The following is a 27,567-nucleotide window of genomic DNA, read 5'->3' on the forward strand; positions in this document are numbered from 1 at the left end:
GTACTCACTGAGATACTTTTGGCATATTGTGATAAAAATAAAGTACCTTTATTTTTAGTATATCTGTGTATTGTGTTTTCTTATGATATTGTGCATATGACACCAGTGTTATAGTAGGAGCTTTACATGTCTCCTAGTACAGGCTAAGCTGCTTTGCCATAGCTACCTTCTATCAGCCTAAGCTGCTAGAAACACCTCTTCTACACTAATAAGGGATAACTGGACCTGGCACAAGGTGTAAGTACCTCTGGTACCCACTATAAGCCAGGCCAGCCTCCTACAAGGGCTTACCGTCCTTGAAACTTGACCCCCAAGCTTGCACCCCCCTTGGGAAACCCCTGTTTTTGGTGGGAGCAAAGGCGGGAAACCGAACAAAGGGCAGGAGGAGTTGCCTACGAGGTGGACCCTCAAATTCAGGAGGAAAAAAGCCAATTAGGCTCAGGGTAGTGACCCACTGGACACTACCAGGTTCCCCCTAAAACGTCCACTAAATTCAGTATTTAGTGGGTATCCCCAGACCAAGAAATCAGATTCAAAAGGACAAAGGAGACCAGCCCCAAAGAACATCCAAAGCAAGAGAACTGAGGGCCTGCTGCATGAAGAAAAAAAGGTGCCAAACCCTGTCTGCTGCACCCAGGACCTGACAATTGCCCCTACGAAGGAGCTGGACACTGGACTGATCTCAAGAAACCCAGGGGACCTCCAGGCCTAAACAGCCACCCCACATCCCCCTTCTGAGGGAAGGTACCACTCTACAAGCCAGCAAAAATCAACAAGCCAGTGAGGGTCACTTTACTTACCGGCCAATATCTCCCGAACCGTAGGTCACAACCGGACTTAACGACATACTAATAACTGCCAGGATAAACCCTGCAAGTGTGCCAAGTTTGGTGGCATCGCGCACTCCAGTGGCTGAGTCGTGCCAATACCCCCAGGTACTAGTCAGTGGATGTCGGACACCAAGAAAACCAGATGCCCCAGAGCTGAAAAAGGACCAGGAGGAAGCCCCTGTTGAGGGACTTCAGTAACACTTCAGACCTCCCACCAGAGTTCCCCCGTTGTCCTGCAAGCCACCCTCCAACTCCAAGGGACTCTATTGCGCACAGCTCATAGATCTGCAACTTGCCCTGCACCTGGCCGCCCAGCGCCCTGCAACGAGGAATGAGCTGTGCCCATAGGGTCCCACACCCCTTGCGACTTAGACACCCCAGGGGTCCCCAAGGCACCACCTTTAAATCTGCAAGAACCACCCTTTTCCAAGTGATCCCCCTGAGTGGCCCTGTACCTGCTCCAATAGACTTTAAAACGCTGTTCCCGCCGGAACCGGTAGCCGCCCGAGCCTCTCCAGCTGGCACAATGTGCCCACCGAAGGCCTCGACCGACATGCAAAAGCAGAACGTAGTAACTTAATTGTTCGATTTTCTATGCATTTTTAAAAGTGACTGCCTATCGATTCCTAAGGTATGTAATTACGCATAGAAAGACTGCATTTAATAAAACTTCAGAGTTATTCCTTTGAGTGTGTGAGTCACATGATTGATACTGTGAGTACAACCAATGCTTTGCATTACTCCAAGATAAGCCTAATTTCTCGACCAAGCTACCTCAAGAATTGGAGCATTAGGTGATCTAGTTTTTGGCTCTGGAAACCGTGTGGTTGCCTAATCCCCATTCACAGTGTTCCTAGTTTGTATACTACATAGAGGGCCAGCCTCCTACATTTTGGTGTATCAGCGGTGGGATTAAGACTTTGCATTGGCTGATACCAATTTGTTAATTTTGTGAGCATACAGATAACTCTCCAAATTGCCTTTAGTTATTTTTTATTTTTTTCATTGACTAAACTATTTTTTAATTTTTTTAAAATAATTGCTAAGGCCCTAGTTAGGTCCCTACAACGCTAGTAAAACATTTTAAAAGTCCTTACTTTAGTTAACCTATCCAAAAAGGGGATTCCAAATTTCTAAAAAGGTTAGAACTTCAGTAAAGTAAATATGTCTGATACAGAGGTCAGAACCTAGGAGCTCAAACTGGAACCTTATGAGGCATATAGCTATGACCAATTAAGGAAACTCTGCAGACTACAAATTTCAGACTGGAAAGAACCCCAAAACACAGACACTCATGTTTCTGATGGCCCAATATGAAAGAGAGAACCCCACAGATAAAGTAAAGGATGAAGGTGATGCATCTGTGATTGGTGAATATCCTGTGGAGAATGGGGATGAGGGTAGCTTCTCTTCGCTGTGCAGCTCTAGAGCACCAACAGAAACAGACCTGGATATTGCCAGGCTGACCAGGAGAGTGGCCTTAGAGAGTCAGCTCTTGGAAATAGAAAAACCAAGAAAAGAGTTGGGCTTGGGACCCATCTCTGGTGGCAGCATAGATGTGTTGAGGGAAAAAGCTTTCAACTCCCAAAAGGAGTTGTCCCTCCCTTCACCTAAGGGGATGATATAGTTAAATCGTTTTCTGCCTTTGAATGAGCCTGCGTTGGATGGGAAATTGAAAAGAAACATTGGGGCACACTGATGTGGCAGTTATTCTCAGTAAAGTGCAGGGGTAGACACTCATTGAGACAGAATCTAAATCCTATGACCTCATGAAAGGTACCCGGATTGAGGGCTTTGGATTTACAACTAAAGAGTACAGAATAAAGTTCAGGGAAGCTCAAAATACCCAGAGCCAGACCTAGGTAGACTTTGTGGACTATTCAATAAAGATGATTGGGGGGGGGGCAGTTTGGTCAGCTGGAAACATAGCACTAGATAGGACCCCTCCTCTCATTAAGAGGAGTCACCAACCTTAGAGGGAACTGAGCCTGAAGAGCTTGGGCCTTTCCACCCAGAACTCTTGGTCCCAGGGGGACACTCTAGGAAAGATCTGTGCGAAGGGCAGAGAAACTGTCCCACTTTTGAAGGCATGAGGCAGCAGCTGCTCAGGAGGAGCTAGGAAATGTCAGTGGTACCACAGGGTCTATTGGGAGGAGGGTCTCCTGTACACTGAGGCCAGAGACCTCAAACCAGATGCAACCAAGAGGGTGGTAGTGCCCCAGACGCTCAGAGAATTTCTCCTCACTCTAGCCCATGACATTCCCCTAGCAGGGCATCTGGGCCAAAATAAAACTTGGAATAGGTTAGTTAACCACTTTTATTGGCCAGGAATATCCCAGAAAGTGAAGGACGTTTGACAGTCCTGCCAGGGCAGTGGCAAAGCAGGTGGGCACTTAAAAGTCCCCTTAATGCCACTTCCAGTGGTTGGGGTACCCTTTTGAAAGGGTAGGGGTCGACATTTTTGGCCCCCTTGACCCTCAAACAGCATCAGACACACACACATACATACTAGTGGTAGTGGACCATGCCACTAGGTATCCTGAAGCAATACCCCTAAGGTCTATTACTGCACCTGCAGTTTGCAAAAGCCCTCCTGGGTATCTTCACCAGGGTAGGGTTCCCTAAGGAGGGTCAAACTTGTTGTCTGCATACTTGAAACATGTGGCAGGAATGTGGGGTGACTTATAAATTCACTACCCCGCGCCATCTACAAACCAATGGGCTGATACAAAGATTCAACCAGACCCTAAAAGGCATGATTGGATGGCTCCCTGAAAATCTCAGGAGATGGGATGTCCTGCTTCCTTGCCTGTTGTTTGCCTACAGGGATGTGCCACAAAAGGGAGTAGTTTTTTGTCCATTTGAACTTTTGTTTCGGCACTCTGTTAGGGGACTACCAAGTCTTGTTAGGGAAGGCTTGGAGAGCCCTCTCAAAGAACCCAAACAGGATATTGTGGACTATGTGATTGGCCTTCTTTCCAGAATGGCTGAGTATATTGAAAAAGCCAGCAAAAATCTTCAGGCCAGCCAGTAGCTTCAAACGCTCAGGTATGACCAAAAAGCTGCTGTGGTGGCGTTCCAACCAGGGCAGAAAGTTTGGGTGTTGGAGCCTGTTGCTCCAAGGGCCCTCCAGGACACATGGTCTGGGCTCTATCCCATACGTGATAGAAAAGGGGAGATCGCTTATTTAGTTGACCTATGCACTTGCCAAAATCCCAAAAGAATAATCCATGTCAATCACCTAAAACTCTTTTATGATAGTTGATGTGACCATGCTCATGGTCACAGGTGAGGGACATGAAGATGAGAGTGAGCTACTCCCTCATCTCCTCTCCAGCAACACACAAGATGGTTCTGTGGAAGAAGTGGTCTTATCAGACTACCTCACAGGACAGCAGGCAAGTCCTCATGCCGTATGTTGAACTGTTCTCTCAGAGCATTAGGTGATCTAGTTTTTATCTCTGGAAACCACCCATCCCCCCCCCCCCTCACACACACACACACACCCCACAGTGTGCCTAGTTTGTACACTACATAGAGGGCCAGCCTCCTACACTCTGTCACAGTGCCCTTTCCTCGGGATCTGCACGCTGCTGAGCAAAAGGCCCACCTCCCGGCACCACCAACTCAGAAGGCTATTAAAGCACTGAGTCTTGATAACACCAAGTGGGGGAAAGTGGAATTAGGATAGGAACTGCAGGGGATTTTTAGGATGTCAGTATTCTCTCTGACCCTATTTATGTTGCTGCCACTATTGATGGGAATTAAACCTATCTCTTGTCTTTCCCTTTCTATGGCTATCATGCTCCTGGACAAAGTGTCTCCATGATAGCAAGGTGAGACCCTTATGAACTGGGCGTGGCCCCTCTTGAGCTGTGGGACAAAGACAAACTGCAATCACGATACCTGACGATGGCGTGAGCTTTAGGCAATGATCGCTCCTTCAAAACAGCGTCCTCAGTATCAGAGCCAAATACAAATATGCTTTCATTAAATTAATGTCAAAATCTCGGCAAAGGATTCCACAAAGATTAAAACATGTACCTCACATACTTTGCATCCAAAAAAAGAAATAAACTTATCAACATGCTTTTCTCTTTTGTAACTGAAGTGCTTTGTTCATGCTTTTTCTCTTTTGCAACTGAAGTGCTTTTCTCCTTTGTAACTGAATCGCTTTATTCATACTTTTCTCTTTTGTAACTGGAGCGCCTCTTTTTTCATGCCTTTTCTGTTTTATACCTAAAGCGCTTTTCTTTTTTGTAACTGAAACGCTTTTCTCTTTTGTAATTAAAGCGCTTTCCTTAAACCTCTTTCTTTTGTAAGTGAAGCACTTTTTTCATGTTTTTTCTCTTTCGTAATTGAAGCGCTTTTCTCTTTTGCAATTAGAGCGCTTGTCTTATAACTGAAATGCCCTTTTTAGCTGAAATGCCTTTCAAGGCTGGTAAAACAAAGCCCTCCGATTGACCTTACCGCCACGAGTACGACCCACTCGTTATTATGGATCCGACTAGAAACACAAACTCTCTGCACTGCTGCAACTCAGCTCGTTTCCTGAAGAGAAGACTCTACGAGGTCAGGCAGAACCGGAGTCTCCAAAATAGTGAGCAATGTGCTTGGGTGTGGCTGGGCTTTATAGGCCTGCCAATGCCCCAAAATCCTCGAGAGTTGTAGTCCATTCACAGAATGCCACTGATAAGTACATTGTGTCCACCAATGCCCTGACCCTGCAGCTAAATGAGCTTTACCACAGGGAAAGCAATGCCTGGAGAAAGAGGGGATAAATAGCAGCACACTTGAAATGCTGCCAATGCACGAATTGGAGGTCAGGGCGGGACCTGGACCACACACAGTCTTATTCCTGACACACTCGTATTGACCACTGTCCAGCACACATATTCAAAATGGCTTCCCTGTCCACTTACAATGTGTAAGAATCAACAAAGACATAGCAGGGGCATAACTGCTCATGCAGATATGTCCTCAAATGTGATACAATGCACTCTGCCTTAGGACTGAAAGGCCTTCTGTAGGTGTGACTTACCAAAACATGAAGTGGTAGGTGACCTGGCACAGAGGGATGTATGACAGGTTGTTTCTGATGGATACAACTACCTGTGGATTCCTCACCTAATGAATTCTCCCCATGCGTAGCATTCGACGGAAACTTCTCTCTTTAGCTCTGTACGTCGTCGAGGACGTCACAATTGCCCGACTCCACGCGGCTCCGTGTGACGTCATCGTGGCAATAAGAGGTCCTCGCCGCCGTGCTGACGTCAGTTCCCTTTTTTCCGTGCCTTCGATAACGGTTACTTTTCTGTTACCTGTATCGTTAGCTCTTCGGAAGGGATACTTTGTTTATTTCCGCGATGTCGGCTCCAAAGAAGTCGGGTTTCAAGCCCTGTAGGGAATGTGGAGGTCGCATGTCGGTGACTGATCCACACAACGATTGGTTTTGGTGCCTCAGTTCGGATCACGACGTCCAAGAATGCGGATCCTGCCAGAAGATGAATCAGAAGGCGTTGAAGGAGCGTGAGGCGAAGCTATTCTTTGCGAGGTTCAAGAAGGAGAGGAAGCGGCACCATCGGTCCTCTTCAGTAAAATCGTCTCACAAGAAGGGGTGTCATCGTGACTCCCGTCATCGGTCCAGGAGTCGTTCGGCATGGAGGTCTCCATCGTCTCGGCGCTGCAAGTCTTGGGAAGTGAGTCTGACGGTGTCCCCTCAACCTGCGACACCGTAAACGTCACCGGCGCCGTCAGTCTTCGAAGTCGTGGAGCCTCAGAGTCATCTGGCTTCGCCGGTGCATCCAGACGCTGAAGAGTCCAGCCCGGCACCGGCTCCGGCTCCAGCTCCGCAGGGTTATCCTTCGTTCCCGGCTCCGGGTATGGATCCGGCGGCATTTCTTAATGCCATGTGTAGGAAGTTGGCTCTGTATGTACTATTTCAAAGTAAGAAATAGCATGCACAGAGTCCAAGGGTTCCCCTTAGAGGTAAGATAGTGGCAAAAAGAGATAATTCTAATGCTCCATTTTGTGGTAGTGTGGTCGAGCAGTAGGCTTATCAGAGGGTAGTGTTAAGCATTTGTTGTACACATACAGGCAATAAATGAGTAACACACTCAGAGACAATTCGAGGCCAATAGGTTTTTGTATAGAAAAATATATTTTCTTAGTTTATTTGAAGAATTACAGGTTCAAGATTTACAAACAATACTTTAAATGAAAGGTACTTCACTTAGGAACTTTAGAAACTTTGAATTAGCAAAATAGTATATACAGTTTTCACACAAATGGCATATAGCTATTTTAAAACTAGACAGTGCAATTTTCAACAGTTCCTGGGGGAGGTAAGTGTTAGTTTTTGCAGGTAAGTGAACCACCTACGGGGTTCAAAGTTGGGTCCAAGGTAGCCCACCGTTGGGGGTTCAGGGCAACCCCAAAGTTACCACACCAACAGCTCAGGGCCGGTCAGGTGCAGAGGTCAAAGTGGTGCCCAAAACGCATAGGCTTCAATGGAGAAGGGGGTGCCCCGGTTCCAGTCTTCCAGCAGGTAATTACCCGCGTCTTTGGAGGGCAGACCAGGGGGGTTTTGTAGGGCACCGGGGGGGACACAAGTCAGCACAAAAAGTACACCCTCAGCGCACGGGGGCGGCCGGTGCAGTGTGCAAACAGGTGTTGGGTTCGCAATAGATTTCAATGGGAGACCAACGGGTCTCTTCAGCGATGCAGGCAAGGGGGGGGCTCCTCGGGGTAGCCACCACCTGGGCAAGGGAGAGGGCCACCTGGGGGTCGCTCCTGCACTGGAGGTCGGATCCTTCAGGTCCTGGGGGCTGCGGATGCAGTGTCTTTACCAGGTGTCGGGTCTTTGAAGCAGGCAGTCGCGGTCAGGGGGAGCCTCAGGATTCCCTCTGCAGGCGTCGCTGTGGGGGCTCAGGGGGGTCAACTCTGGCTACTCACGGTCTCGTAGTCGCCGGGGAGTCCTCCCTGTGGTGTTTGTTCTCCACAGGTCGGGCTGGGGGCGTCGGGTGCAGAGTGCAAAGTCTCACGCTTCCGGCAGGAAACATGTGTTGTTTCAAAGTTGCTTCTTTGTTACAAAGTTGCAGTGTTTGTGGAACAGAGCCGCTGTCCTCAGGAGTTCTTGGTCCTTCTAGATGCAGGGCAGTCCTCTGAGGCTTCAGAGGTCGCTGGTCCCTGTGGAACGCGTCGCTGGAGCAGTGTCTTTAGAAGTGGGGAGACAGGCCGGTAGAGCTGGGGCCAAAGCAGTTGGTGTCTCCGTCTTCTCTGCAGGTTTTTCAGCTCAGCAGTCCTTCTTCGTCTTAGGTTGCAGGAATCTATCTTGCTGTGTTCTGGGAGCCCCTAAATACTGAATTTAGGGGTGTGTTTAGGTCTGGGGGGTTAGTAGCCAATGGCTACTAGCCCTGAGGGTGGCTACACCCTCTTTGTGCCTCCTCCCTGAGTGGAGGGGGGCACATTCCTATCCCTATCCCTATTGGGGGAATCCTCCATCTGCAAGATGGAGGATTTTTAAAAGTCAGAGTCACCTCAGCTCAGGACACCTTAGGGGCTGTCCTGACTGGCCAGTGACTCCTCCTTGTTTTTCTCATTATCTCCTCCGGCCTTGCTGCCAAAAGCGGGGCCGTGGCCGGAGGGAGCAGGCAACTCCACTAGCTGGAGTGCCCTGGGGTGCTGTAACAAAGGGGGCGAGCCTTTGAGGCTCACCGCCAGGTGTTACAGTTCCTGCAGTGGGTGGTGAGAAGCACCTCCACCTAGTACAGGCTTTACTAGCCACAGAGTGACAAAGGCACTCTCCCCATGTGGCCAGCAACATGTCTGGTGTGTGGCAGGCTGCTAAAACTAGTCAGCCCACACTGGTAGCGGTTAAGGTTTCAGGGGGCACCTCTAAGGTGCCCTATGGGGTGTATGTTACAATAAAATGTACACTGGCATCAGTGTGCATTTATTGTGCTGAGAAGTTTGATACCAAACTTCACAGTTTTCAGTGTAGCCATTATGGTGCTGTGGAGCTCGTGCATGACAGACTCCCAGACCATATACTCTTATGGCTACCCTGCACTTACAATGTCTAAGGTTTTGCTTAGACACTGTAGGGGCATAGTGCTCATGCGCTTATGCCCTCACCTATGGTATAGTGCACCCTGCCTTAGGGCTGTAAGGCCTGCTAGAGGGGTGACTTATCTATACCTGTAGCCAGTGTGAGGTTGGCATGGCACCCTGAGGGGAGTGCCATGTCGACTTTGTCTTTTTATCCCCAGTAGCACACACAAGCTGGCAAGCAGTGTCTCTGTGCTGAGTGAGGGGTCCCCAGGGTGGCATAAGACATGCTGCAGCCCTTAGAGACCTTCCCTGGCATCAGGGCCCTTGGTACCAGAGGTACCAGTTACAAGGGACTTACCTGGATGCCAGGGTGTGCCAGTTGTGGAAACAAAAGTACAGGTTAGGGAAAGAACACTGGTGCTGGGGCCTGATTAGCAGGCCTCAGCACACTTTCAAATCATAACTTGGCATCAGCAAAGGCAAAAAGTCAGGGGGTAACCATGCCAAGGAGGCATTTCCTTACACCATGTTTGCCATTTTTCAAAATATGGCTCCTGGAGGTGGTGCGCCAGCTGGCCCCACTGGTCCCCTGACATTCAATCTCGGCGTTCCGGCTCCATATAAGCCGACGCCGTTTATGCCATTTTGTTCGGCTGGAAACTCAGGTCAGGCCCCTATGCCGGCAGCGCAGCCCTTGACGTCGAGGGAGAGACCTTCGACGCCGGTGTCGGAGTGATGGAGCCTAGAGGTCGGATGTCAGCGTCCGATGCGGGTGCCTTGTCCATGGCGCCGATGGATCCATCTGCGGCGTCGGGTGGATCCGGAGAACCTATCATGATGCCTTCCCGGCGCCATTCACCGACGTTGTTGCGCTCCATGTTGACGCCAGGGCTTGAAGCTAAGTTGAGGTCTCGTTGAAAGGCCCTTAGACTGCTAGAAGAGAGGGAATATCAACAGCAATTCCTCGAAGATCGGGAGATCACTGATCCCCCAAGGTGACTTCCCCAGGCTGGACACTGCAAGTGGTCTTGACACTTCTCCAGAGTATGACCTGGCCTCCCCGGGTGAATATACAGAGGAGGCAGCCTCTTACCACTCGGTGATTAGGAAGGCCGCAGCATTTCTTGATCTTCCCTTACCAACAGCGCAGGTTAAGACCAACCTATTGACTGAAGTTTTGCATCCTGCTACAGCCATGGCGGATCCCCTTCTGCCATTTAATGAGGCCCTGATGGATCCGATCGAAGAGGTTTGGAAGAAGCTGGTCACCTCTTCGGCTGTTAGTAGGTCAGTGGCCAGGCGTTATAGATCTGCGCCTGGGGACCCGGAGTTTTTGTCTAAACACCCTTCACCAGAGAGCTTGATGGTGCAAGCATCCTGCTCTTCGAGGTCGACCCCTAGTTCGTTCCCGGGAGTACCATCGGACCGGGAATCCCAGCGGATGGACCAATCGGCCAAGAAGGTGTTTTCATCTTGCAGCATGGCTCTAAAGTTTGCCAATGCGACTTGTATTCTTGGCAGTTATATCCATGCTATAATGGATGCGACAAAGACTGTTCTTCCAGATATTCCCCAGGACTTGCGTAGCCTTCTTTCGGATGCTCAGGCGGCGGCTACGCAAGTTATTCAGACAGGGCTGGATACCACGGACTCTATTGCAAGAACCATGGGGACTTCCGTTGCCGGCAGGCGTGGTTACGCACTTCCGGATTTTCATCTGACGTCCAGACTACGCTATTAGATCTGACTTTTGATGGGGCAAACTATTTGGTTCAAAAGCAGACTCTGCGCTAGAGCGCTTTAAAGAATGTAGGGCCACTGCTAGATCTTTGGGTCTGCAGGCTGCTTCCACCCCGTTTCGATCTTTTAGATGGCTGCGAGTTTTTGGTAGAGGGGCTTCCTTTCGTGGGAGGTCACAGCAGCCGGGGCAGCAGTCCTCCAGCCTCCCTTATCGATCGTTCAGGGAGCGGGGTAGAGTCCGCACAAGAGGGGCCACCCAACAGCAGCACCCTTCCTCTTCCTCTGGAGGGTTAACTCAAGGAAAGCAGCCCTAGTCCTCTTGCCATTGTCTCTCATACCTCTCCGGTAGGGGTGAGGCTTTCTCTTTTTCTTTCCATATGGGAGTCCATAACAACAGATTCCTGGGTCATCAGTTTGGTAAGAAAAGGTTACACCCTTCCCTTTCGGGAGATTCCTCCTCCTTTCCTTTCCCTCCCCGTCCTTTCTTTTGTTCAGAAGATCATCTCCTGTTGTTAGAACAGGAGGTTCTCTCCCTATTATTGAAGGGCGCAGTGGAGTTGGTTCCAGAGCAAGAAAGGGGATCAGGGGTGTTATTCCATGTACTTCCTGATCCCCAAAAAGGATGGTCGTCTGAGGCCTATTTTGGACCTGAGTATTTTAAATTGGTTCCTCAAACAGGAGAAATTCAAAATGCTGACTCTGGCACAGGTGCTTTTGGGGTTGAACAAGGAGAATTGGATGGTGATTTGCAGGATGCTTATTTTCCATTCTCAAGTCGCACAGTAAGTATCTCCGGTTTGTGGTAGGGTCACAACACTATCAGTTTGCGGTCCTTCCTTTTGGTCTTACTTCCGCACCTCGGGTCTTCACGAAGGTGATGGCAGTTGTTGCAGCACACCTCAGGAGGAAGGGAGTAGCAGTATTCCCTTACCTGGACGATTGGTTGATCAAAGCCGAGTCTCCGGGGCTTGTGTTGCATCATCTGCAGCTGACAACCCAGTTGTTGTTCAGTCTGGGTTTTTCAATAAATTTTCCCAAGTCTCACCTAGAGCCCTCTCAACGCCTCCTGTTCATAGGGGCAGTACTGGACACGACATTGAATCAGGCCTTTCCTTCGCAACAGCAGATACGGGACATGCAGGAGTTGGCTACAATGTTTCAAGAAGGAGCGGTAATTCCAGTCCTCAAGGTCCTTCGTCTGCTCGGTCTGTTCGCTTCTTGCGTTCTGTTTGTCACTCATGCATGCTGGCATATGAGGGCTCTTCAGTGGTGCCTCCGCAAGCAGTGGTTTCAGCACAGAGGAGATCTCGGGGAGTCGATAAAGATCTCCAGAGACACTGCAGCTGCTCTCCAATGGTGGGCTGCGGAAGGCAACCTTTCTCAAGGAAAGCTGTTTTCGCAGCCAACTCCAGTGACCACAGTGATAATGGATGCCTCCACCTTAGGGTGGGGAGCTCATCTGGAGGATCTGGAGATCAAGGGTCGTTGGTCTCCATTAGAACAGAGGTTTCATATCAATCTGCTAGAGCTGCGGGCGATTTGTTTGTCCCTCAAGGTCTTCCTCCCTTCCCTTTGCGGTCAGTCAGTTCAGATTCTGACAGACAACACGACCGTGATGTGGTATATCCACAAACAGGGGGGTGTAGGGTCTTACCTTCTTTGCAGAGAGGCTCTACGACTGTGGTCCTGGGCTCAGGACCATCGGCTTTGCGTAGTGGCAAACCATTTGGCCGGGGTCCAAAACGTACGTGCAGACAGACTCAGTCGCTGCTTCTCGAACGACCACGAGTGGCGCCTGCATCCGGATCTGGTTCTTTACATCTTTCGGATGTGGGGTTTTCCCCGAATAGACCTGTTTGCCACTCGCGAGGACGCGCACTGTCCGTCGTTCTGCAGCCTTCGGTATCCGATGCAAGGAGAGTTGGGGGGCGCGTTTCAGATGCCCTGGTGCGACCAGTTGCTTTATGCTTTTCCCCCCATACTCTTGATTCCTCAGGTTTTGAGGAAGATTCGCCAGGACCGGGCCCAAGTCATTCTAATAGCTCCGGATTGGCCACGAAGGGTGTGGTATGCAGACCTACTCTGACTCTCACTGTGCCCTCCGCTCCGTCTCCCTCTCAGGGCAGACCTCCTCTCGCAGTCGCATGGGCAGGTGCTACACCCCCACCTCCAGAGCCTGCACCTTCATGGCTGGAGATTGAACGGGGCAACCTGAGTTCCTATTCTCTCCCACGAGAGGTGGTGGACGTTCTTTTATCGGCCAGGCGACACTCCAGCAAGTCGGTCTATGGGAGTAGGTAGGCTAATTTTGTTCGTTGGTGTTTAGAGAAGAAAAGTGATCCCTTAAGTGCCCATCTTTCCAATATTTTATTGTTTGCATTGTCGTTGGCTCAGTGTGGTTGTGCTGTGGCCACTGTTATAGGTTATCTTTCGGCCCTTTCGGCTTTTTTATATCTTCCAGATCAGCCTTCTTTATTCAAATCTCCCTTAGTTTTGCAATTTTTGAGGGGACTTACTAATAGATTTCCTCCCATGCCTTTTATTATGCCGCAGTGGGATCTTAATTTGGTGTTGACTTTTCTGAATGGCTCCCCCTTTGATCCACTTCATTCATGCACTTTAAGGTATTTATTTTTCAAAACTGTGTTTTTGATAGCCATTACGTCGGCCAGACGTGTTAGTGAATTGCAGGCTCTCTCTGTTCACCCGCCTTTCACGACTTTTTATAAGGACAAGGTGGTTTTGAGGACCAGGGTGGCTTTCCTCCCCAGGGTGGTGTCTCCATTTCACTTGGGACAGTCAATAACTCTCTCGACGTTCTACCCTCCTCCGCATCCATCTAAGGAGGAGGAAAGACTCCATCGTCTGGACCTTAGGAGGGCTCTCGGCTTTTTTATCGACAGGACGAGAGAGTTCCGGTTGGATGAAAAACTCTTTATCAGATACGTGGGGAAGAGGAATGGGAAGGCCGTCCACAAGAAAACACTCTCCAGGTGGGTCGTTCTTTGTATAAAAATATGTTACTCATTGTCAAAGAAGGATCCTCCTGAGGGGATCCGAGCCCATTCCACCAGGGCCAAGTCGACCTCATCAGCTCTGGCCAGAGGTGTTCCGATGGTGAACATCTGTAAGGCCGCCACTTGGTCTTCCCTCCACACCTTTGTGAAGCATTATTGTTTGTGTGCGGAGGTGCGGAGGGATGGCCATTTTGCGCGGTCTGTGCTGCAGGAGTTCCGGGTTTGACCAGACAGACACCCTCCTCTGAGGTGGTACTGCTTTGGGACTCTATTCATTAGGTGAGGAATCCACAGGTAGTTGTATCCATCAGAAGAGCAAGTTACTTACCTTTGGTAACGCTTTTTCTGGTGTATACATTAGCTAACTGTGGATTCCTCAAGGTCCCTCCCACCTCCCCGTTTGTCTGGTCATGCCAGGATCTCCTTGGGTGTGCACTTCAGTGCTTTGATTTCAATGTTTCTATATATATATATATATATATATATATATATAGTTGTTTTTCAGACTATTTTCAATTTTGCAGACTATTCATGATGGTATGCTCCTTTTTAAGGAGTTGTGGAGAAGTTTTTACGTGAAGGTTCTCTATAAAGTTTATTTTTGTAAAATCCTGAAGGGTGTGAATTATCGATGTTCACTATGTGTTTCAAAGGCACGTCAAAAGTGGTGTGAACTGACGTCAGCACGGCGGCAAGGACCTCTTATTGCCACGATGACGTCACATGGAGCCGGGCAATTGTGACGTCCTCACCGACGTGCAGAGCTAGAGAGAGAAGTTTCCATCGAATGCTACGCATGGGGAGAATTCATTAGGTGAGGAATCCACATGTAGCTAATGTATCCACCAGAAAAAGCGTTACCGAAGGTAAGTAACTTGCTCGTTGTCACTTTTGTCTGCACCAAGACACACAGCCTGTGATGGCATCACTGTTCATGTTTGGTGAGGGTTCCCTTAGGGTGGCACAATTTGTGCTGCAGCCCCTGAGGGCCTTCTTTAGTACCCCAGGTTCTAGGTAACAGGGTAACATTTACTAGGGACCTACAGAAGGTGCTAAAAGTTGGGCCATATGGTGGAAACAACTGTATAATGTTGGAAAATAGATCTGGCACTGGAGATCTGGTTAGCAGGATCCCAGTGCACTTTTAGTGGAAATCACATCATGTACCAGGCAAAAAGGGGCAGTAACCATGCCAAAAAGGGTCTTTTTCCTACACAAAGGAATATTTCTGTTCCTGAGCTTTGGGCTCCTCATGAAGGATCATAGCTATACTTTAACATTTGCTTCACACCCAGGATCACAGCTGAAGAGCAAAAGGGATTCCTCAGCTCTTAACCTCTGCACATGCATCTATTATGGTTAAAACTGAGCAGTGTCCTAGTCCCTCACCTAAGATTGATAGACTCCTTTGTTTTTTGTAGGCCGAATTTGATGCCATGTTGGTGGAGTACGCAGGCGAGGGCATACCCTTGGTGGCAGCTGCAGTTGGCGGTGAAGCTTTTGCTCCATTTTTCGCAGGATTTCTCCCCCTCCTACTCAGTAAGACAGTAAGTGAAGCTTTATGAGCTGCCAGCTCTAGACCATGGTTTTCTTTTTATCTCCTCTGTTTCTCTTTGCAACATCCCTCCACACTTCCTCTCCTGTCCCTCTGTCTTACTCCCCTCATGTCTTCTGTAGTGGTTCAACTATGTGTTTTTCACCTACACGTTTCCGGACTTGTTTGTTTTCCTGTTTGTCTGTCTTAGGTCACCAGTTATTTTGAATTCTGTATCGTGAGCTTCTTGATTACCCAAAATCATAAAATCACTTCACTATATATAGGATCATGTTTTATGCATTTTCTAGCTAAGGTCAATATTTTCTTCTGGTAATATTATCAAATAACTGCAATTAGAAAAAAAAACTAGCTTGGATAAATAGCTTGGCTGAAAAGCCATTCTTAATTATTTTCTTTGACAGGAAATAACTGAAGAAATTGAGATTAAATAGGCTCATTAGTGAATAATTTATCTGATAGAGACTTCTAGTTGCAAATTCTGGACCTTAGAATTTCCCCAGGCACAAGTCTGCATCGAGAGATTTTTCTCAAGCAGTACGCTGGCGCTCCTTCAGGTGGCGGTTAGCTCTGGGTCCATTAGCCGCGCTGTGCGCGCCGCATATGACGTCGCAGGACCTACATAGGCACTGCCCTGGTTCGCTGCCATCAGTTATTTAGCCAATCATCGAAGAACAACTACCCCTCAGTCACTTTATGACTGGTCTTTTTTTGACTTTTTGTCAAAGATTTTTGAGTGTCTACACTCCTGGTGCATCAAGGATATCGTCACACAAGACAGTGTTCAATCCCTGCCGATACGGTCATCAGGTGTTTTTGCCTGATGTTGATGTGTTCTAGAAGTTGCCTGGGCCAGAGCTCTTTCCCGAAATTTCAGCCACTAGAGGGTGCAGTGCCACCAAACTTTGCACACTTGCGGGGTTTGTTGTGGCGGTCGTCGGTGTGTCATTGGATCTGGCTGTGACTTCAGGTTCAGGAGATATCGGTCAGTCAAGTGACCCTCACTGGCTTGTTGGTTTGCAGAGTGGGGCCTCTACTCAGAAGGGAGATCTGGGGCGATTTGTGAAGTCTGGAGGTCCCTGGGTTTCTTGGGGTCAGTTCAGCATCCAGCTCCTCCACAGTGGCGATTGTTGTGACTCTGGTGCAGCAAGCAGGGGTCTTGGAGCCTCTTCTGGTGCAGCAGGTCCTCGGTTCTCGTCCTGGCGGGTTTCTTTGGTGCTGTCTTCTTTCTTCCTGTTCAATCTAAATTCCTGGTCTAGGGGAGACCACTAAATACTGAATTTAGTGGGTGTTTTAGGGGGAACCTGGTAGTGTCCAATGGGACACTTACCCCTGGGTGGCTACACCCACTACAGTGACCCCTTCCTGTGAGAAGGATCACTTCCCTAAACCTGGTTGGCTATTTTCCCCATTCCAAGATGGAGAAAAATGAGAGCTGGTCCACTTCGCATGCGCGCCCTTGGGGGTGGTGCATGCTCAGTGAGGCCACGTCTCCTACCCTTTGTCTGTTTTCCCTCCCAAAGTGGGGGTTTGCAAAGGAGGAAGCCCTCTGCTGCTAGCAGCAGGGCTGGGGCTCGAGTTTCAGGGGCCGCAGCCCTTTGAAGCTCACCACCAGGGGGTTGCCCATTCCTGAGGGAGGGGGTGTTAGCTCCTCCACCTAGGAAGGGCATTGTCTCACAAACCAGAGAGCCATGGCTCTCCCCCAGGTTTGTATATTGGCCGTCTGGAGTGGCAGGCTGGATGGAACCAGTCAGTTACTATGCCAGTTAGGGTTAGCTTTTGCAGGGGGCACCTCTAAGGTGACCCCTGGGTACATTTAGGGTTAAATCCAACACTGGCACCAGTTTGGATTTACTATGCTGATTTGTTTGAAACCCAACAACCCAGGGTGCAGAGTAGCCATCATGTAGCTGGGACCATCGTGTTTGACCAGTGTCCAGTAGATTTATTAAAATGGCTGCTCTGTTCACTCACTATGTCCCAGGTTTGGCAAGGACCCAGAGGGGGCATACTGCTAATGCAATTATTCCCTCACATATAGTATGGTGCACCCTACCTTAGGGCTTGGCGGCCTGCTAGAGAGGTGACTTACCCATAACATATGCCGTGTATGGTGGACAGGGCACAAGGGAGTGTGCCATGTCGGTATGTCTTTTTAGGTTTACCCCAGTACACTCAGTCTGAAATGGCAGTGCTGGGTTCATCTGGGTGCAGGACCCTTGGGGGTGGCGCAATCAGTGCTGCTGCCCTCAGGGGTCTGCTCTTACTATCTCTTGCCCTGGGTACCGGGTACCCATTTACTAGGGACTTATGGGGATAATTAAGAGTGTATCCAACTGTGCCAAGCATCACAACAGCTTTTGGAAAAGAATTCTGGCCCAGGGAACCTGGTTAGCTGGGGCCCTGGGCACTACCAACTTTTAGAACACATCAACATCAGGCAAAAAGTGGGGGCTAACCATGCAAAAAGAGGCCTTCTCTCACACTACCCTCCGCCCAAACGAAAGAGAATGAGACTACCCTTTCCCTAATGAGTCATCATCTTCTAAGTGGAAGAACCTGGAGAGGCCATCTGCGCTGGCATAGGCAGTCCCAGGTCTGTGTTCCACTTTAAGGTCAATTCCCTGTAGGGAGATGGACCACCTAAGCAGTTTAGGATTTTCACCTTTCATTTGTTACAGCCACCTGAGAGGCTGATGATCAGTCTGAACAGTGAAGTGAAAGTATGGCCTCAAATTTTGCAGGGCCCAAACCACAGCAAAAGCTTCCCTCTCTATGGCACTCCATTTATGTTCCCTAGGGAGTAGCTTTTGCTAATAAAAGCAACTGGCTGGTCATGTCCATCATCATTCCTTTGGGAGAGGACTGCTCCTATTCCCAACTCTGAAGCATCTGTCTGGACTATGAATTCCCTTGAGTAGTCTGGTGCTTGTAGTACAGGAGCAGAGCACATTGCTTTCTTCAGAGTGCCAAAGACCTCTTGACAACTCACTGTCCGGTTGATTTTTCTGGGCATCTTTCTGGATATAGGTTCTGTGAAGGGGGCAACTATTGTGCCATAATCCTTCACAAACCTCCTATAATATCCAGTCAAGCCAAGGAATGCCCTGACTTGTGTCTGGGCTGTAGGAGCTTTCCAAGCCAGAATAGTCTGAATCTTGGGTTGGGGTTGTAGAGGTTGTACTTGGCCTCCACCAACCAGGTGGCCCAGTTACACAACTTTTCCCTGCCCTATCTGACACTTACTGGCCTTGATAGTGAGGCTTTCCTTTTGCAGGGCCTCAAGGACCTTTCCCAGGTGGATCGGGTGGAACTGTAGACAGCTATTTCATCTAAGTAAGCTCCACTAAAAGCTTCCAGCCCAGCAAGGACTTGGTTCACCAACCTGTGGAAGGTGCATTTCTGAGTCCAAAGGGCATAACAGCGAACTGATAATGTCCACTAGGAGTAGAAAATACTGACCTCTTTTGCTCCTGGGGTCTGGCCAATCTGCCAGTACCCTGATGTTAAATCAAAAGTACTCAGATACTTGGCTGCCCCTAGTTTGTCAAAGAGCTCATCAGCTGTTGGAATTGGGTGTGCATCTGTTTTGGTTACTGAGTTGAGGCCCGTGTAGTCCACACAAAACCTCATATCTTTTTTGCCCCCCTTGGAGTGAGGTTTGGAGACTAACACTACTGGGCTGGTCCAGGGGCCCTCTGATGGTTCAATGACACCCAAATCCATCATTTTCTTGACTTCAGCTTCTGTGCTTTCACTAACATAGCCAGACTGTCTGTAAATTTTGTTTTTGACAGTCAGGCTGTCAACAGTCTACACATCATGGTTACACCAGTTTGTCTTACCAGGGGTCAGAGAAAAAAGCCCAGCCTACTGGTTGAGCACTTTCCTGCAGTCAGTCCGCTGTTGTCCTGAGAGGGTGTCTGACAAGATCACTCCGTCCACAGACCCATCTTGGGGATTGCTGGAGAGGAGATCCGGGAGAGTTTCACTCTCATCTTCCTGTCCCTCATCTGTGACCATGTCCATGAGCATGGTCACATCAGCTCTGTCAAAGAAGAGTTTTAGGTGTTGAGAATGATGATCATTTTGGGGGTTTTCAGACTGCCCAGGTCCACTAGATAAGTGACCTTCCCTTTTCTTTCAAGAATGGGATACGGCCCGGGTCATTTGTGCTGGAGGGCCCTTGGAGCAACAGGCTCCAACACCCAAACTTTCGGCCCTGGTTGGAACTCCACCATAGCAGCTTTTTGGTCATAACAAAGGTTTTGAAGCTCTTGGCTGGCCTGAAGATTTCTGCTGGCTTTCTCCATGTACTCAGCCATTCTGGAACTTAGGCCAAGCACGTACTCCACAATGTCCTGTTTGGGCTCTTTGAGAGGTATCTCCCAGCCTTCACTTACAAGACTCAGTGGTCCCCTAACAGGGTGCACAAACAAAAGTTCAAAGGGTGAAAAACCTACTCCCTTTTGTGGCACTTCTATAGGCAGACAGCATGCAAGGAAGTAGGACATCCCATCTTCTTCTGAGTTTTTCAGGGAGTCCTCCAATCATGCCTTTTATGGTCTGGTTGAACCTTTCTACCAGCCCATTAGTCTGTGGATTGTATGGGGTAGTGAATTTATAAGTCACTCCGCATTCCTACCACACATGTTTCAGGTATGCAGACATAAAGTTTGACCCCCTTGTCCGATACTACCTCCTTTGGGAACCCCGCCATGGTAAAGACACCCAGGAGGGCTTTGGCCACTGCAGGTGCAGTGATGTTCCTAAGGGGAATAGCCTCAGGATAACTAGTGGCAGTATCCACTACCATTAAAATGTATCTATGTCCTGATGCAGTTGGAGGGTCAAGGGGGCCAACAATGTCAACCCCTACCCTCTCAAAGGGAACCCCAACCAGAGGCAGTGGAATTAAATGGACCTTCAAGTGCCCGCCTGCTTTGCCACTGGCTTGGCAGGAGGGACAGGACTGACAAAAGTCCTTCACTTTTTGGGACATTCCTGGCCAGTAGAACTGGTTAACCAACCTACTCCATGTCTTGTTCTGGCCCGGATGCCCTACTAAGGAGATGTCATGGGCTAGAGTGAGAAGGAAGTCTCTGAACTTCTGGGGCACTACCACCCACCTGGTTGCCCCAGGCTTGATGTCTCTGGCCTCAGTGAACAGGAGTCCCTCCTCCCAGTAGAACCTGTGAGTACCACTGACATTTCTTAGCTCCTCCTGAGCAGCTTGCTGTCTCAGGCCTTCACGAGTGGGACACTCTCTTTGTCCTTGGCATAGACCTTCCCTAGAGGGTCCCTCTGGGTCCAAGAGCTCTGGGTAGTAAGGCCCAAGCTCCTCAGGCTCAGTTCCCTCTAAGGTGGGTGACTCCTCCTCCTCCTCCTGAGGAGAGGGGTCTTGTCTTGTGATCTGTTGTGAAGCTGGTCACCCAGTCTTCTTGCCTTTTCTCTTTGGAGGCTGATCCACTTTTTCAGGATCCAGCTCTCCTTCTCCTTGAAGTTTGCTTTGTGCCCTTGTCTTGACCCATGCCCACTTAGGGATCCCTGTCATTTCTGCATGGGTCTTTAGCTCTATATCAGCCCAGGGGGAGTGCTCCAGGTAATTTCCAAGCAGGCAAACTACTGGGATGGATGAGAACACAACTACGTCTTTTTGCCCTACTACTCCCCCCTAATCAAAGGTTATCATAGCCATGGGGGGGAACTTTGTCTCATTGTCAGCATTGGTGACAGGATAAGACCTCCCTACCATGAATTGAGTTGTGGGGACCAGGTGCTGAGACACCATAGTGATGCTAGCCCCTGTGTCCCTCAGTGCCTCCACTTTCTCCCCATTAATCAAAGGGTGCTGTCTGTATTTTTGCATATTACTTGGCCAGACAGCACAGGATACTTCTACTCCACGCTCACTGACTAATGTTACCTTTGTGGGGTCACTGACATGGTCAGGCCACACCTCTGATCCCATCTAGAGATTGGCAACTGCATTTACTACAGGTTGATTAGAAGAACTGTTTTTGTTTTTACAGCTAGGGTCTCCAGTATGGTGCCCTTGTGAAGGAAAGTACCCTCTTTTTGGCATGGTTACCCCCATTTTCTTCTTGATGTCCGTGTGTTTGACTGTGTTCACTGGGATCCTGCTAATCAGAACCCAAGTGATTATGCTCTCTCTCTCCTCTAAATTTTGTCACTGCATACTGGTAACCCAGTATTCCACCCAAAATTGGCATACTGGTGCCCCCTTATAAGTCCATAGTATATGGTACCTAGGTACCCAGGGCATTGGGGTTCTGGGGGATCCCTATGAGTTGCAGCATTTCTTTTGCCACCCATAGGAAGCCCATGCCAAGGCTTCTGCAGGACTGCCATTGCAGCCTGCGTGAAAAGGTGCATGCACCCTTTCACTGTCATTTACAGTGCACCAGGTCACTTATAAGTCACTCCTATAGCAGGCCTTCCAGCCGTAAAGGCAGGGTGCAGAGAACCTGTGTGTGAGGGGCACCCCTGCACTAGCAGAGGTGCCCCCACGACCTCCAGGACCATTTTCCCAGACTTTGTGAGTGTGGGGAAGCTATTTTATCTGTGTACTGGACATAGGTCACTACCTATGTCCAGGTACATAATGATAACTCCGAACATAGGCATGTTTGGTATCGAACATGTTGGAATCATACCCCAAGGCTTTTGCAAACATTGGTTATATGATTCCATGCACTGAGGGGGCTCCTTAGAGGACACTTAGTACTGCCATTACAGCCTTCTGAGGTTTTCCAGGCAGCCCCAGCTGCTACCACCTCCCAGACAGGTTTCTGTTCTCCTGTTGCTTGAGCAGTTCAAGCCCAGGAAGGCAGAACAAAGGATTTCCTGTAGGAGAGGGGTGTTACACCTTCTCCCTTTGGAAATTGGTGTTACAGGCTTGGGAGGGATAGCCTCCCCAAGCCTCTGGAAATGCTTTGAAGGGCACAGATGATACCTTCCTTGCATAATCCAGTCTACACCGGTTCAGAGACCCCTCGTCCCTGCTCTGGAGCGAATCTGGACAAAGGAAAGGAAAGTGATCATTCTCCTGTCCATCACCAACCCAGGAGTGGTGCTCTGAGCTCCTTCAGAGGGTTACTGGGTTTTGCCATCTTAAATTCCAAACTGGCATAGCGCTCTGGGAGCATCTGAGTGGCCAGTGACAGCAGGTGACATCAGATCCCTCCCCTGATAGGTGCTTGCCTGTTAGCTGACCAGTCCCCCTTTCAAGGCTATTTAGGGTCTCTCTCTTGGGTGGTCTTCAGATTCGGATTGCAAGACTCCAGCAGGAATCCTCTGCATCCATTACTTCACCTTCTTACCGAAGAAACCGTATCTAGACCCTCCAGGAACTCTACAAACTGCAACAAAGAAGCAAAGACGACTTCTGCAACTTTGTATTTCCAGCTCCTGCCAGCAACTGTTTCCAGGGCATGCATCCTCTGAGGACTGACTGTCTTCAGCCTGCACCAGAAGAACGAAGGAATCTCCCTTGGAGTGATGGAGTCACTCCCCTGCTACAGCAGGCATCCCTCTGCAGCGACGACCAGTGGCGTGGGTCTCCTCTCCTGATGAAGTGCGTGGATCCAGCTACATGGGTGGTGGACTGAAGTGGTCCTGATGTCCAGCTGTCTAACTTTGGTGGAAGTAAGAACTTGCCTCCCAACGCAAGACATTACCCCTGTGCACCGCATGTTTTGCAGTTGCCAAGGCTTGTTGGCATCCTTCCACGAAGTTCTTTGTGCTCCGTGCAGCTCCGGCCCCCAGCAGTCCTTCCTGTGACGCACAGCTTCCTGAGTGGTTCTCCAGTGGCGTGGGATCCCTCTGTGTAGTGCTGTGTTGGCCTCCTTTTGCACCTTCTTTGTCCCAGTGCTGTGGGACTCCTGTGTGTTCTGCCTGGCCTTCTGAGGGCTCTCTGAGTTGCTGAGAGCCCCCTCTGGCTCCCTCTCCTGGGTAGAGTCCACCAGGTCCTTCCTGGTCCCAGGCAGCGCTATTTTCCGCTGACTGCGAGTTTTGCATGTGCCCAGGCTTGTTGGCGGAATCCAGTGACGCAAACTAGACTGCATTCATCCATCTGGCGTGGGACATCTTTTGCACCAACTAGGAACCTGCATCGGTCTTCTTGGGTGCAATACTGACTGTTGATCCTCGCTGTTGCTTCTTCTTTTGCACCTTCATCCGGGTTAGCAGGAGATCCTGTTCTTCCTGGACTCTTCAGTGCTTGTTGGACTTGGTCCCCTTCTTCCACAGGTCTTCAGGTCCAGGAATCCATTGTTGCTGTCTTGGAGTCTCTTCTGGTTCTTGCATAATCTTCTTTCTAGTGTTCTTGTGTGTTATAGAAAAGTTACTGTGATTTACTCCTGCATTCCTTGGCTCTGGGGTGGGTTCTATTACTTACCTTTGGTGTTTTCTAATACTCCCAGCGCCCCTCTGCACACTGCACTTGCCTAGGTGGGAAACCTACTTTCACATTCCTGTTTTTTAGTATATGGTTTGTGTTCCCCCGGCCCATTTCTAACTATTGTGATTTTCATTGTTCGCACTGTTTTCTAACTGTTTTTCAGCTATTTCTGTATACTGCTGTATATAATTTGTGTATTGCTTACCTCCTAAGGGAGTATAGTCTCTGTTATTTTTGGCATTTGTATCACCAAAATAAAGTACCTTTATTTTTCTTACACTGAGTATTTTCTTTCATGTGTGTGAGTACTGTGACACTACAGTGGAATTGCATGAGCTTTGCATGTCTCCTAGTTAGCCTCCTACATTGGTGGTACAGCGATGGGATAAGTACTTGCAAATTGCCTTATCTCTCTGTCACCGGTGCTTCCCACCAGAAAGAATACTCTGTACCAAGAGCTATACACATATACCTAGTTACAGGGTTCAAGTCTCTTACTTTCCTTTTCATGAGACTAGAGGTTAGGAAGGTTAGATTTTCATTACACTACAGTAACTCACACTACATCATGTCTACTGCTGGGCCTAGCTTTGAGGTCATGAGTACGCCCTATGAGGGCATGACCTTCAAGGAATTGAAGGGGCTTTGCTCAGACAGAAAACTAGATGTAGGGAAGAACCCCAATAAAAAGTTTCTTCTGAGCCTCCTCCTTCAGGATGACCAGGAACATACTGGTAGCCAGGGGGAGGAGTCTACACCATTAGAGTCAGGGAATCATCCTTCAGATTCAAGGGAGGGCTCTTCCACCTAGCAGACCTACTGGTGTAGCTGGCAGTGGGAAGGGTAGTCACTCAGGTAGGGCTCCCTTCTCGCCTAGAGGTCAGGTCACTAGGGTTACAAAAGCAAGGGAAAGATCTTCCTCTGCCCATTCCCATATTACCTCAGTTTCTGAGGGATCCCATGGTTCATCTCCAGGTGGTGACTCCATAGATAGGGAGCTCACCAAACTGATACCAGGCTGTAGCAGCAACAACAGCTAGCCCTAGATAGGGAGGCCTTGGCTGTGGAAAGGGAAAGGCAGGGGTTGGGGTTAGTTCCCCGTGGTGGCAGCAGCAGTTTCAGGAGTTATGGAGTTAGGGAGGATACCTTTGACTCTTGAAATCTGCACAAAATTGTTCCCCCATACAAGGTGTGTGATGATATTTACAAGTGGTTTGCTGCACTTGAGAGGGCCTGCAAAGTTCAGAGGGTCCCTCAAAGGCAGTGGGCTGCTATTCTGTGGTTGTGCTTTTCTGACAAGGGGAGGCATAGACTTATCACTGTCATAGAAGAAGATTCAGACAACTATGGTATTCTTAAAACTGCACTCTTGGATGGATTTTGCTTAATCACTGAACAATATAGAATTACATTCAGAGAAACCAGAAAAGAGTCCTCACAGGATTGGATAGACTTTGTGGACTGTTCTGTTAAGGCTTTAGAAGGCTGATTACATGTCAGCAAAGTATCAGATTATGAGGGCTTGTACAATCTGATTCTAAGAGAGCATATTTTGAATAACGGTGTGTCTGATTTGTTAGTCCAGCACTTGGTAGACTCAGATCTGACCTCTTCCCAAGTATTGGGAAAGAAGGCAGACAAATGTGTCTGAACAAGGGTAAGCAGGAAAGCTCATACAGGGGGTGACAAAGACAAGAAGAAGGATGGTAAGTCTAATGACAAAGGTGGGGACAAAGATTAAAAGAAAGTGTCTTCATCAGGCCCACAAAAATCCTTTGGGGGTGGGTCTAAATCCTCCTCTAACCATCAGAATAAAAAGCCCTGGTGTTACATGTGTAAAGACAAAGGCCCCTGGGCAAGTGATAGTACTTGTCCAAAGAAAAACACCGAAGCTCCCATCACCACAACCCCTATTGGTTTAACTAGCGCCCCTAGCAATAGCGGGAAGATAGCACTGCCAATAGCCAACCGAAGGGTGTAGCAGGGCTCACTCTGGGAAGTGTATTGGGGGTTGGTTTCATTAGGGAAACCACTCAGTCTGTTTTAGTCTCTGAAGGTGGCATAGACCTTGCCACCCGTGTTGCTTGGCCCCTTAATATGGATAAGTACAAGCAGCATCCCCTCATAAATGCTGTTCAGGTTGAGGCCTACAGGTACACAGGTGCCAGTGTCAAAATGGTGACCCCTGAGCAACACCTACTTGGTCTTCAGTACCCAAGTGACAGACGCCCATAACAACACTGTTAGCCACCCCATGGCTGTTATTAATCTCAAATGGGTGGGGAACGGGGAGTTCACCGGTCCAAAGAAACTTGTGGTATCAACAGACCTACCTGTAGAATGTCTACTAGGAAATGACTTTGAGACTTCAGCTTGGGCTGAGGTGGAGTTGGAGGCCCATGCAGCAGTGCTGGGCATTCCTGGGCATATATTTTCTTTAACAAGGGCTCAGACCAAAAAGGAAAGAGGACAGGGAAACTTGGATCCTGGATCAGTGGACCAAGAGCTGCCCAGAAGCAGGGGTAGAAAGGGTAAAAACGTATCCACTATCCCCCCCTCCACTGAAGATTCCCCTTTTGAGGAGGATGAGTCTACTCTCTGTGCAGAACCTACATCAGAGGAGCTTCAGGCTGGCACAGCTGAACTCTTGGGTGCAGGGGGGCCTGCCAGGGAGGAGGTAAGTGTGGCTCAGCAAACCTATCAAACACTTGAGGTTTTAAGACAGCAAGCTGTCAAACAAAGACAGGGGATGTCAGTGACATCCATAGGTGTATTGGTAAAACATTCTCCTATACACAGAAGCAAGGGACCCAAAACCTGGTGCCACCAGGAAACTGGTAATTCCCTTACAGTATAGAGAACTTCTGTTGACACTTGCTCATGACGTTCCCCTTGCTGGACATCTGGGGCAAAGTAAGACCTGGGACAGACTCTTCCCTCACTTTCACTGGCCTCACATGTCAGAGGACACAGTTTTGTTGCTCCTGTGTCACTTGCCAAGCCAGTGGTAAGACAGGTGGCACCCCAAAGGCCCCCTTGATCCTTCTGCCAGTGGTTGGGGTGCCCCTTAAAAGGTTAGGGGTTCACATTATTGGCCACCTTCAGCCCCCTACTGCTTCTGGCAATAGGTTTATGTCGGAAAATGACACTGTTGGCATTGTTACCCCCTAACTTTTTGCCTTTTGTGATGCATGTTATGAAAGTGTGCTGGGACCCTGCTAACCAGGCCCCAGCACCAGTGTTCTTTCCCTAAACTGTACCTTTGTCTCCACAATTGGCACTGCCCTGGCACACAGATAAGTTCCTTGTAAATGGTACCCCTGGTACTAAGGGCCCTGTGGCCAAGGAAGGTCTCTACGGGCTGCAGCATGTATTATCCCACCCTAGGGACCCCTCACTCAGCACATGCGCACTGCCTCACAGCTTGAGTGTGCTGGTGGGGAGAAAATGACTGAGGGGAGTGCCATGTCGGCTTAGAGTGCCATGCCCACAACCCACTGCCTGTGGCATAGGTAAATCACCCCTCTAGCAGGCCTTACAGCCCTAAGGCAGGGTGCACTATACCACAGGTGAGGGCATAGCTGCACGTAGGAAAGTAGCCTCTTTCTAGCACGGTTACCCCCACTTTTGGCGAGTTTGTGAGTGTGTGTGTCAGTGTGTTTTCACTGTGTCACTGGGATCCTGCTAGCCAGGACCCCAGTGCTCATAGATACAAATCTATGTCAGTGTGTTTTGCCTGTCTCACTAGGATCCTGCTACCCGCACCCCAGTGCTCATAGTTTGTGTCCTGTGTAGTGCCTATGTCACTGAGACTCTGCTAATCAGAACCTCAGTGCTTATGCTCTCTCTGCTTTTAAATTTGTCACTGTAGGCCAGTGACTTCATTTACCAATTTCAATTGGCACTCTGGACCCCCTTATAAGTCCCTAGTATATGGTACCTAGGTACCCA

General features: G+C 49.1%; 1 protein-coding gene across 1 annotated transcript in view; it reads left to right on the top strand.

The window, feature by feature from the left end:
* IPO4 (importin 4) overlaps positions 1 to 27,567 on the top strand; it is a 1,872,953-nt gene that overhangs the window by 1,295,096 nt on the left and 550,290 nt on the right. Inside the window, exon 25 of the mRNA XM_069238173.1 lies at positions 15,061 to 15,186. Coding sequence (XP_069094274.1) covers positions 15,061 to 15,186 — 126 coding nt within the window. The remainder of the gene's footprint in view (positions 1 to 15,060; positions 15,187 to 27,567) is intronic.

This window comes from Pleurodeles waltl, chromosome 6 (genome assembly GCF_031143425.1).
Source record: "Pleurodeles waltl isolate 20211129_DDA chromosome 6, aPleWal1.hap1.20221129, whole genome shotgun sequence".
NCBI classification, from domain to species: domain Eukaryota; kingdom Metazoa; phylum Chordata; class Amphibia; order Caudata; family Salamandridae; genus Pleurodeles; species Pleurodeles waltl.